Source organism: Mastigoproctus giganteus, chromosome 9 (genome assembly GCF_048544385.1).
Source record: "Mastigoproctus giganteus isolate SK-2022 chromosome 9, ASM4854438v1, whole genome shotgun sequence".
Lineage (NCBI taxonomy): Eukaryota > Metazoa > Arthropoda > Arachnida > Uropygi > Thelyphonidae > Mastigoproctus > Mastigoproctus giganteus.
In genome coordinates this window covers 196,537,649-196,550,449 of record NC_143583.1, presented here as the reverse complement: position 1 = coordinate 196,550,449, position 12,801 = coordinate 196,537,649, and the positions used below count along the sequence as shown (strand labels likewise).

Here is a 12,801-nt window from a genome sequence, read left to right as displayed (position 1 = left end):
GTAAGTAAGACTGCTCAAATTCTCAGGTCAGCAGTAAGACTGCTCAAATTCTCAGGTAGTTCTCAGCAATTCTTATCAGGATCTTATCTTTTGCACAGTGTGTTCATTGTGTGCAGCACATTATGTGAACTGACTGCAGCAGGACAGAACAAAGCTACAGAAGATGCCTTTTCATGTTTTCAATGAAAAAAGAGAAAGGATATGATGTGGAATTTCAATGTTTTGAATTTGAATGCTTGAAGAAAAGAGTTATAGTCCTCAAAGGAATTAAACAAGAACCCTAACAAGTATTCAGCTACCAACTCAATGCTAATGCCTATTCATAGTGAAATCATGAAGAGCTGAAGGGGGTAGTGGTCCTGCAGGAAGCAGCTATTAGGCGCCTCCGTAGCCAGGTGGGAAGGAGCAGCAGTGCATAGCACACGCTTCTTGATTAGACCGGGGTTCGAGCCTGTCACCACCAAATATGGAGGATGCGGAAAGGTCAGAGAATAACCACCACATATCCTGGAGCAATATGGCCTTAATTGCTAATGCTCCTAAAAACCAAACAACAAACAACGAAGCAGCTATTATTGTTAATTCTATCGTTAGGGGAAGGAGAAATATATTATGTAAAAAAAAAAGGCAGAATAGCATACTAGGTCAAGTTTGCCAGGATCAAAAATTAATGATATCATAGAACAGTTATCTTTAAAGGGTATGAAAAGTAATAATGCTGCATATGTAAGTACTAAAGATATTAACCACAAGTGACATAAGGATCTACTTCACAGATATGAGGTGATATTGAGAAAAAAATCATAAATTAGGGCTGAATTTAAAGTGACCAATTTCATTACAAAAACATGATGTTATTGCTCCTGTATTATCAATGCTATGAGTATATTAAGCAGCTCCTGTATAGCTTTTTAATATACTCATAGCAGGAAACACAATTAAAATGGCAAAAATAACAACTAAGACTGTATGAACACCTGAAAAAAAGTTTGTTGTTTGTTCAGTTAACCATCAATCAAACTTTATTCTTTTGGTTTTTTTCATTTCTAACACACTGCAAATAAAACAGCCAAGGATAATATCCTCTCTCAATTTAGAAAGCAATAAAGATTTATTTTAAAAAGTAAATGTATGGGATGGCAACTCTTCTAACACCCTGTGCCTGTCCCAGACTTGACAGAGATAGAAGTCTAGAAGTATGTCAAAACCACACCCTCTTTCTTAATAATTAGAAAGGCCACTTCTTTGTTAATTAAAATTATTAAAATTCAATGAGGGATGAGTGCAAAGACATGTCATGAATATTACACAGCTTATGGATGGCAAACTGATATCAGCAGCAGTACAATATTCACAGAAAATTTCACCACAATCATATTCAACTATTCAAAAAAAAAAAAAAAATTTACTTTTATTGCTGTATGTGGTAATATCCTCTTGGACTGCTGATAAAATATTCCATGCAGTATTTTCACTTGTTTATTTTTCTTCTCATTATTTCATGTATGTATTTAATTATTATTTAAATATTTTTTTAATTTAAATGGAACATTGCTAAAGTTACTTTGCAGATAATCTGGTAACTTCATTGTGACTAAGTTTTCCCATTTTCAAATTTTTAACCAAACAGCCCATTTAATAAATGGTTAAATAATACAGTCAAAGTTGATTAAAATGGCTCATTTAAGAATACCATCAAATGAAAAACCATCCATATAAATTGTGACATTTTAACTAGATTACAACATCATTTCAAAATTGCATACCTTTGCTATAACATCAAACTTTCCAGCAAGCTGACTGACAATATATATTTTAGAATGTATACAACATTGTTTCTGCTCTTCAGGCCTTTCCTCACTTTGTATCCTAAAGTTAGCACAACTGACTTATTGGTCAGTTTCCACTGTCTATCATTAATTTAAAGATTCCAGGCCCTTACTTTGATATAGAGTTCAACTTTTATTATTGTTATTTTTGTTTTATGTTAAACTTTATTAACATATTGATTCTTGGCAAAGTGTATCATGCTACTGTTGTTCCTGTTCTAACCTACTCCTCAAGTGAAAATGTATGTGTGTGTTTGAGTGAGAGAGAACTTATTAATAAGTTTATCTTATTGTAAATAAACTTCAACATGAAGAGTAATAAATGATTACTTACCATATTCCTTTACTTCAAACCTTGTAGTGGTATTTAGTTGAAACTGAAATATAAAGAGGATGTACATAATCAATACAACAAGATAAACTTATTAATCTGTTAATACAGTGGTTCTCACACTTTGATAACTTAAGGACTGTTTCCCTTTAGCTTTAAAAAAATTTTTTTAATGAACACCCACACTTAACAGAACTACACTGTAAATTTTTCCATTTCTAAAATTGATAAGATCACAGTCTTCCTAAGGGAACCTCTACAAACCACAAAGAAACCACAGTTTAATAAACACAGTATTAAAACAATGTGGAAACAAAATTTTTATTATATTAATATGGTAGGACCTGCACTAACTCACTAATTTGGAAGAGGGGATTAAGATTTTACTCCTTTACAAAGTAACTGAAACAATTCTGAAAGAAGTTCATAATTTTATCATTAAATTCTTGTTCATGAAAAGTCTCCATGATGCATAAATAAAATACATACATAAAATATAAGGCAGTCAAAATTAGTGAAGTTTTACTGTACAACAATAAGGCAAAATGAAGTAAAAAATTTATTTAAACTAAATAAAAAAATAAATTATTAAACTGTGAACAAGATGCCGGGATCATAAATTGTTAACTTTAACTTGCAGGTACTCCCCCACCTGACTCAAATTGGGAGCTGGATATTAGTTCCACAAGAGTTTTAGATTCAAATAACAGCATCAGCTGTCATCACTGAAAAAAAATAATAAAAAATAAAAAAAATTAAATAAATATATATATATATATATATATATATATATTTTTTATATATATATATATATTTTTTATATATATATATATATATTTTTTTTTATATATATATACCAAAAACAAGCTACAGGGATCAAACTGCAATATGATTTTCTTTAGTATAAATCGTTCATTACACCTAATTTTTTTTTTTTTTTTTTGGGTTAATATTTTTCCTAGAGTTATACAAATTAGTGCAATATAAAACAGAATAATAGGAGGTGCCTTTATTAAAATATTATTACATGTCTAAGTCTCCAGGAATGAAGAGACTCCACAAAAGAGTTTCTAGAACAAGATGTCCAGCTGAGACTAAGAATTTTGAAAGACTGTTAGAAATGAGGAAGAAGGGGGAGGAAAAAGGGAGAGGAAATAGGAAGAAAACCAAAGAAAGGGAGAAAGAAAATATCTGATAGATACAAAAAAAAAAAAAAATTTTGTGAACACTTTTCTTGAAGACTGGAAGAAAAATGGACAGGAAGTCGTCTGTTAGATGATAAGTACAGTGGCATTGATATCCATCATTAATTGGTTTTTTACAATTGCAACAAATAACAAAACAGTAGATATGGAGTTACAGACTCGCGTGCTTTGTGAAGAAATCAAAATTAAGCACAAACTAATTTTCAGATAAACTACAATAAAACTAGTTTAACAACATTTTTAGTGATTGAAACACACACTGTGCATATAAATATATTCCTCAAAGGGTCAATCACCTTCTATCTACATATCAGAAACTTAAAACCCATAAATTGAAGATAAAATATTCATTGCATCCCTGACATGGCCGAGGTGAGTAGTCTAGGCACATCAGATCATAACTCGGTGTCAGTCTCTTCTCCAGTGAAGCCTTTCTCTAATGGCCATTCTCTACCTCACGTTGTTTAACATTACAAGAATGCAAATTGGGATGATCTGCAAGATTTCTTTTCGTCTTTTACTTGGATTACTGTTTCAAATCTTCTGATGTTAATGTTTCCTCGGATCATGTCAGTGAAATTATTCTTCTTGGGATAAAATCCCTTATTCCACACACACCATCTAAAAATCTCTTCCTTTATCTAAATCTTGGTTTTTCCAATAAATGTGCTAAGGCTGTTCAAGATAAGAATGTTGCATATCACAATTGGCTTGTATCCAAATCTCCAGGTTCATTTTCTGCCTACATCAAGCTCATAACAATTGTAAAGCAGTTAATAATCAGTCCAAACTAGATTTCGAACAGGCTAAGAGTAGAACCCTTACTTCTTGTCTAAATGGTAGCTGAGCATTCTGGTCTCTTGTCAAAGCTACTAACCACAACTTTTGCCCATCTCTGTTCCCAACCTCTGTCAAAAGCAGATGGTTCTATTTCCACTTCAATATCAATGCTTCCTATGGTTCGTCAAAAGATTATCAGAAGGATTTTTGATTAATCTTGATGCTAAGAAAGCTCCAGATCCTGATGGTATTTCTCCTGAACTTTCTCCTGTTCTGTGTCACCTTTTTTCACTTTCTTATTCCAAAGGTTTTTCTTCTGCTTGGAAATTTGAACATATCCAGCCAGTTCCTAAAAAAAGGGTGACAAACTGCTCCCATCTAATTATCGTCGCATTGCAATTACTTCTACTCTTTCTAAAGTAATAGAAAATCAATTAACAGCCAACTCTTAAACTATCTAGAAACTTTCCATCTCATCAACGATCACCAGTATGGATTCTGACAGTGTCAATCCACTGGTAATATTCTGTTTGTTGTTGTTTGTTATTTGGTTTTTAGGAGCATTAGCAACTAAGGCCATACTGCTCCGGGGATATGCAGTGGTCATTCCCTGACCTTTCCGCATCCTCCGTATTCGGTGATCACGGGCTTGAACCCTGGTCTAATCAAGAAGCGTGTGCTACGCACTGCTGCTCCTGCCCACCTGGCTACAGAGGCGCCTGGTGATATTCTGGCTTATGTTACCCATTTATGGAAAAATTCAATGGAAAAGTTTGGAAACACTCAAGAAGTTGCTCTTGACATTTCAAAGGCTTTCAATTGTGTTTGGCATAAAGATCTGCTAATTAAGCTTCCATCTTATAGTTTTCCAACTGTTTTTGTAATTGGGTATCCAGTTTTCTCTCTGACTACTCGCTGTGGGTGATAGTTCTCTGTCTTCTAACTTCTCCACTAATGGTGGTGTTCCCCAAGGTTCAGTTCTTTCTTCCACTCTTTTCCCTCTTGTATATTACTTTCTTCCACTGACTGGAAATCCTCTCCATAGTTTTGCTGATGATAGCACATTGCATTCCACCTTCCAGTTTGAAACCTTGCCCTGCTCACACAGTTTTAACTTCTTGAATATCTACTACAAATTCCTTAAATACTGATCTCCAAGTAATTCTCCAGTGTGGCAAAGATAACTTAGTTGATTTCAATCCTTCTAAAACCCAGTCCTGTCTTATATCTCACAAAAAGGATTCTTCTGCTCCTATGCTTATCTTCGATGACACTCCAATTTCAAGCAAGGTTATATATCTCTATAGAGAATTACCTGACTTCTAATCTCTCTTGGCATAAGCGCATTACAAATATTGTTTCCTCTGCACCACTGGGTTTTCTCCTTCGCACTCAGCATTACTTTTCTTCCAAACATCTATTCCCTCCGTACAAATTGCAAATTTTCCCTACCATGGAATACACATCTGGGGCAGTGCCCCCAAAATCTTTCTGACTTCTAGATTCCATTCAAAGGAGGACAGTTAGGTTAATTAATGACTCATTTCTAACAGAATCTCTCCTCTCTCGGTCTCATATGCATTCTGTTTCTGCTGCATGCCTTTTCTATAGATACTTCCATGGGCACTGTTCTTCTGAATTGGCTTCTATAATTCTTGCTCTCTCTCTCTCTTCCAAAGTACTCTGAACACAAGCTGCAACCAGTCAACAAGCTTTCACTGTCAAACTTATGACTCACAGAACCAACTTTTCTTCTTCCTCGTTTATTCGTTTAGTTTCAATTCTCTGGAACAACCTTCCTCCATATGCATTTCCCAAAAATTACAATCTACAGAAGTTAGAGTCTAATGTCAAGAAATATCTTCTTTCATCTTCTCAAAGTTCAACCCATGCATAATACTAAGTACTATTGCTTCTATTACTTCTCGTGTTTGGGGTTTTTATAAAAGAAAAAACCCATTGCAGAAAATGTCTGTTACAGAATACCTTATTTTTCTTTTCTACTGCAGTCCCATCTACTTTTAACACACCTAAGATGTATTTCCAAAAACTGCTGTAAACCACATCCAAGCTGTTACTGTGTGTGCCTTGCAAAATTAAATTTACAAAAGAAGATGGTAAAGAAGATGGGTTTAAATTTACAAAAGAAGATGGGTTTTTTCTTTTATGAAAACGTTTGGGGTTTTCATAAAAGAAAAAACCTATTGCAGAAAATGTCTGTCACAGAACAGCCTTATTGTAAACCAGATCCAAGATGTTAGTGTGTGTGTCATGCAAAATTAAATTTACGAAAGAAGATGGTAAACGTGGCCATGCAGAATGTAAAGAGTTTAAAAGAAGTGAAGATGGAAATGATCATCAATGAAATGGATGGGTACAAAAACTGACATTTTAGGAGCAACCAAAGTCATGTGGACAGACAAGGTCATTTCAACACTAGAAATAGGTCTCTGGTTGTTTCTTCTAAGTGTGACCAAGTAAAAGAACAAGGTATCGCTGTTCTACTGAATAAGGAATGTTCGAGGTCTCTTCTTGGATACAATCCTAATAATAGTAGAATGATGACGGTTAGACTCAAGTTTGACTCTGAGTTATGCTCAGAGCCAACCAGTAAATCTCACAGCTTTAGTTGCATATTCACCAACATCAATAGCCACAGATGAAGATATGGATGTTTATTATGGAAACCTCCAAGCAACTCTTGACCTGGTCTCAAAAAAGGATATTTTGATATTCAATGGTGATTTAAATAGGCAAGTAGTGAAAAGTAGGCAAGACAATTTCTTCTAGTCTGGAATGTGGAAGGTTTTGTCTTGGCACTAGAAATGAATGGGAAGAAAGATTAATTGAATTTTTTCATCTGAACAGTCTTGTCATATGCAACACCTGCTTTCAGCAACACCTGAGAAGACTCTACACATGGAAATCTCCTGATCATAAAACAAGGAATCAAATTTATTACATCCTCATTCAGCAAAGATGGTGTTCCAATATTCTCACAGCAAAGACACTTCCTGGTGCAGAATGTGGCACTTATTGTCAGCTATTTCACATCAATCTCAAGCTGAAGCTGAAAAAGATCATGAATATATATTCCCTAGATGGCTGGATGTAGAAAGTCTTCCCAATGATTTTATTACTGAAACAAGCAATCATTTTCAAGCTCTATTAGAACTGGATGAAAAAAATGCTGCCTGAGGAAATGTAGGAAAATACAAAAAGCATTATTAAGGATTTAGCAAATAGATACATAAGAGAAAGGAAAAAGATTAAGCAGCAATGGGTTACAGAAGCCACTTTTAAACTTACTGAACAGAGAAGAATTGGCAAAGCCCAAAGTGTGCAGGGAAACGAAGATTATCAGAAACTGAGCAAAATCATTAAGTGCTGTTTAAATCATGACAAACAGGATTATATCAACTGGAAGTGCAAAGAAACTGAATTACACAACAAAAAAAACAACACAAAGATGTATGATGTTATTAAGTCCTTAAGACAAAAGTTCCGTCCAAAAATGTAATTAAGGACTCCAAGGGTGAAACTTTAACAGAGGAAAATGCAATTAAAAAAAAAAAAAAAGGCAGAAAGAATACAGTGAGCAGCTTTTTATGGCACCTCCTGATGCTAATGATCTGCCATTCCATTTTCAAGAGTATGATCATGAACCAGTTCCACTGAAGGAAGAAGTCAAAAAAGTCATCAGAGAACTGAACTGTGTGGAAAGTCTGGAAATGATGAAATCCCAGCAGAATTGATTAAAGAACAGGTGTAAAGGGAACGGAATTTTTTCATAAAATGATTGTAAAGATTTTGGAAATGGGGCAGTGGCCATCAGATTCGAAGGAATCAAAAAGGAGGTCTGTAATTTTACCTAAAAAGGAGGTCTGTAATTTCATTCAAATTACAGGACTATTAGCCTAATTTCTCATACTAGCAAAATTCTTCTTAAAATCATATTACACAAAATTTCAAGAAAACTTGAAGAAATGCCAGAAGAGCAAGCAGGTTTCAGAAAAGGCAGAGGAACCATAGATGAGAACTTAAGTCTACGTCTTATTGTTGAAAAATGTAAGGAATTCAAAGTTCCAGTTATTTTGTGTTTTATAGATTATTCAAAAGCATTTGATTGCGTTCAACATGAGAAACGATGATTAATGTGGGATTCCCAATACACATAATTCAGCTGATTATGCTACTACACTAGGAACAAGAAGGAACTGTTAGAACCAACATGGGAAACAGACTTATTCAAAATCGGTAAAGGTGTCAGGTAGGGCTGCATTTCGTCACCTCACCTTTTTAATCTTTATGCAGAAGATATTATCTTCAGGGGCTCACATCTGGTGAGTATGAGCTTAGCACACCCAGGGTCCTGAGCTGGATATCATCATTCTTCTCTTTCTTGGTGATTTCCTTCTACTTCTGACTCTTGTTTTCTCTCTCTCCTCCCCGTGTTTCTCTGGGTAACTCAGAAATTTTTTTGGCTAGTGTAGCATAAGCCTCAGGCTTCCTTGCACTATATGGCTAATAATAATAATACTACTATTATTATTATTATTATTATTATTCATGCAAGATATTATTTTAATATCGTGCGTGAAGCATCGGAAAACTTAGACATTGGCATCAAATTGGAGGAATGAAGATAAACATCCTTCATTATGCAGTGATATTACATTAATTTGCAATTACAAGAATCATCTGAAAGAAACTCTTGAGGAGAGTTTGCAAAGCAAGTAAGAAAAAGGATTATTTCTGAATGTGAGTAAGACTAAAATTATGGTGATTGGTGTTAATCTCAGTTCCAGTAAAGTTAATGAGCAAGAAATCGAAGAAGTGGATGAATTTGATTACCTAGGATCAAGAATAAATAAAAATGGTACTGCTCAAATGACGTTAAAAGAAGAGAGGCAATTGCTAAAGCATTGGTCACTGATCTGACAAAATTATGGAGAGATCAAGATTTACCCCTAAAGACAAAACTGAAAATCATTGAGTGGATAATTTTTTTAGTTGTCAATTATGGATGTGGTAGTAGTAGTGGCATGTGATGCAAGAAAGCATGTGTATGAGCTTATGCAGCATCAGCCAAAAAAAAAAAAAAAATCACACCATTCCCTCCAAATGTGAAGGATGAAATCTGAAAAGAGTTGATAGGAAGAAAACTGAGGCATTTAAAATGTGGTGTTACAGGAGAATACTGCATATTTCTTACCTTGATCGAAGAACAAATGAGTGGATATTGAATAAAATTGGCAGGCCTAAATTTCTTCTTCATGGCATCAACAGATGAAAACTCAAATATTTTGGACACAGCAAGAATGAAAAAATTTTTGTTGAAGAATATAATGGAAGGAAAAATTGAGGGGGAAGAGGAGCAGAGGAAGACTTGCAACTAGGTGGAAGGATGGGATCAGTGACCTTCTGGGCATAACAGTTTGCAATGCCGCTTGTAGAGCACAAAATTGATGCAGTTGGAAGAAATTGATGGTGGCCACAACAGCTCCTCGGGGAGCTACTGAGGAAGTGGAACTGGAAAAAGAAGATATGTATACCACTAGTTATGTAATATGATTTGCTTTACACACTCAGTGCCACCCTCAGATTTGTTTTTAGTTCTTTTTCAATACTTTACTCAGGATTATGTGAGCTTCAATAATGGCTGTTGTGTTCATTGAGAAATGGTCCAAAGTGAAGATAGCTTCTACATCTGAAAACAGGATGTTTATTTAACAGAGCAAGATATTCTTCTATATCCATCCAAACATGCTGTCCATGAACTCCAACCTTGCAGAACTGGACTTAAATGCCAAATGAATTTGAATGATGAGCATCAGTGAAATTCATTTGACATTTGACTGATTCTAGGCATTCAAATTCAACAGTTTATTCAAATTTTCTTCCTTTGGTACCAAATCAAATGATCCATGGCTGCACGAATGAACATATCTGTTCTGTACAAGAAAAATTTAACCTAAAAAGAAAGACTACAAAAAACACAGAGCAGTCAAAAATAAATGCCATTTTTGGCTTGCTTTACTTAGCAGGAATGACATAAACCAAGAAGATAAATAGAGAAGACATGGTCTACAGATAGATTAGGTATTAAAAATTGTTTCATTTAGAATAATAAAAATTACTCTTCCATTTCCTGATACAAGATCTACATTTTGACAACAAAGGAGTAAGAAGAAAAATGATAGACAAGTCAGCAAACAAATAAGATGTGTTTGAAAGATTTGCTGAAATCTACTGAAAATCATACACCATTAGTAAATATGCTACCATCAATGAGAAGCTAGAAAAATTAAGGAGAAAATGCAGTTTCCAACAATACATCCTGACAAACCAAGAGTGTCAAGAAATTAGGCACCAACTCAGCATTCTGATGAGCGTCTATGAGAGTTTGAAGAATCGGGTAGATGCCCTCGAAGGTATTAAAGAGGGGGGACCCATCAAGCTGTCAACTGCCTACCTCTATGCCAGAGATCACTCTTGTGCATCAAGCAGCAATCTCCAAGGCAGAATAAGCTGGTCCCACAGGAGCTAGTTATTGTCGGAGACTCTACTGTCAGTGAGATAGGTTGTTATTGTTTGTTATTTGGTTTTTAGGAGCATTAGCAACTAAGGCCATATTGCTCCGGGGATATGCTGTGGTCATTCCCTGACCTTTCCGCATCCTCCGTATTTGGTGGGCATGGGCTCAAACCCCGGTCTAATCAAGAAGCGTGTACTACGCACTGCTCCTCCTGCCCACCTGACTACGGAGGCGTCAGTGATATAGGTAATATATTGTGTAAAAAGGACAGGTGAAATAGGACCTGGGTATGCCTGCCAGGGGCAAAAGTAGATATCACTGTAGAGCAGATATCATCTTTTAAGGGCACAAAAGGTGATATATACACGTTGGCTAATGACATTAAGTGTAGGAGATCTGCAGACTTACTTAACAAGTACAGGTAAATGTTGAAAAAAAGTTGTGAGTTAGGGTTAAATTTGAATGTGTCTATAATTCTGCCCAGACACGATAGGAGAGAGAGTATATGATGAGAGCCTTGGCAATAAAATTGCCCCTGGAGAGACTGGGCAAGGCTCAGCATCATCTGCTTTTAACAGGAGAGATTGCTTCTACAGGGATGGGATACACTTATATAGAAAGCGTGTAAGAATACTTGATGATACAATTGAAGCAATGTTAGGTGGGTGGGAAACTGCTAATGGGAGAAATTCACAGACTAATATATTAGTCTGTGAATTGATTGTGAAGTGATTATTGCAGTGTTTCTATTGGAATGAGCAGCAGCCTGGAAAGCAAGTTGCTGGGGGTTTCAAGAACTGCTGGAGTCATCATGAAACAAGTAAATACATGGACTGTGTTAGGGTAACTAAGAGTAAAACAGGTGCATGTATACTTGCATGTACACCAATGCTAGGAGTATAGTAAATAAATTTGATGAATGTGAAGTGCTAGTCAAGACATCAAAGGCAGATATTGTTGGAATCAGATATGTACGTGGTGTCTCACATAGATATAAAGAATGCAGAACTGGAATTTGTGGAGTATAATGTGCACAGAAAGGATAGACAGGACAGGAAGGGAGGCAAGTTTATTTTTTTTATTTATTTATTTTTTTTTATGAAAACCTCAAACACGAAAGGTATCAAAACCTATAGTACTTAGTACCGTGCATGGGTTGAAAGAGAAGTATGGGGGGGGGGGATGCCAGAAACTTTGCTCTAGAGACTAAACATGGGTTTCACCAGGACAGGAAGGGAGGCAGGTTTATGCTGTTAGTTAAGAAATGTATAAAATCTAAGGCAGTGCATCCAGTTAGCATTGGTGGACGACACAATGTTGAGTCAGTTTGGTGCAAAATAAGCACAAGGAGAGCAAAAATGAGGGTAGGAGTGTGTTATAAGCCTAATGACTCTGATAAGTACAACAAATAACTATACCTAGAAATAGAGTGGGCAAGTAAATCAGAATGTCTTATAATGGGGATTTTAACTACCCAGATATTGACTGGAACTTGCAGATTGGTCACTCACAAACTAACAAGAATTTTGTGGATTTACTAGATGATTGTTTTCTACAACAGGATGTTGAGAGGCAACCAGAGGGAGTAATACTCTTTATCTGATTATCAGCAGTGATTATTCATGCATTAAGAATTTACAGATAAAGGAATCACTAGATGGCAGTGATCACACTGTACTGATGTGGGATTTACTTAAAAGTGTAACTACCATTGAGGTAAAGGGAAAGGTTTTTGCTTTCGCATAGGTGACTACAATGGTCTCAGGCAGTTTTTAAATTCCATACAGTGGTGCCAACTGATAATGTTACCAACAGCAAATCCTAAATGGGAAGCAATAAAGGAAATAATCTTGGAAGCTACTAGATTTTTTGTTCCAACTAAGAAATACTGTTCAAAGCCTAAATGAATATCAGATGAACTAATGAGACTCGTGGCAGAAAAGGAAAATGAATGGAATGCATACAAATTATCAGGTGATACAGAAGCCTATGGTAGATATAGGCTAGTCTGTAATCAAGTCACAAAGAAGGCAGATTATGAAAAATATTTGGCAAAGGAAGCAAAGACTTCTTATGTATATAAACTCTAGAAGAAAGGAGATGAATCAAATTGGTGCA

The 12,801-nt window shown here is 35.3% G+C and overlaps 1 protein-coding gene across 1 annotated transcript in view; it reads right to left on the bottom strand.

Moving 5' to 3' along the window:
• The window catches only part of LOC150081006 (venom factor-like), a 785,003-nt gene that overhangs the window by 703,155 nt on the left and 69,047 nt on the right, over nt 1-12,801 (bottom strand). Inside the window, exon 6 of the mRNA XM_090382066.1 lies at nt 2,164-2,206. Coding sequence (XP_090238192.1) covers nt 2,164-2,206 — 43 coding nt within the window. The remainder of the gene's footprint in view (nt 1-2,163; nt 2,207-12,801) is intronic.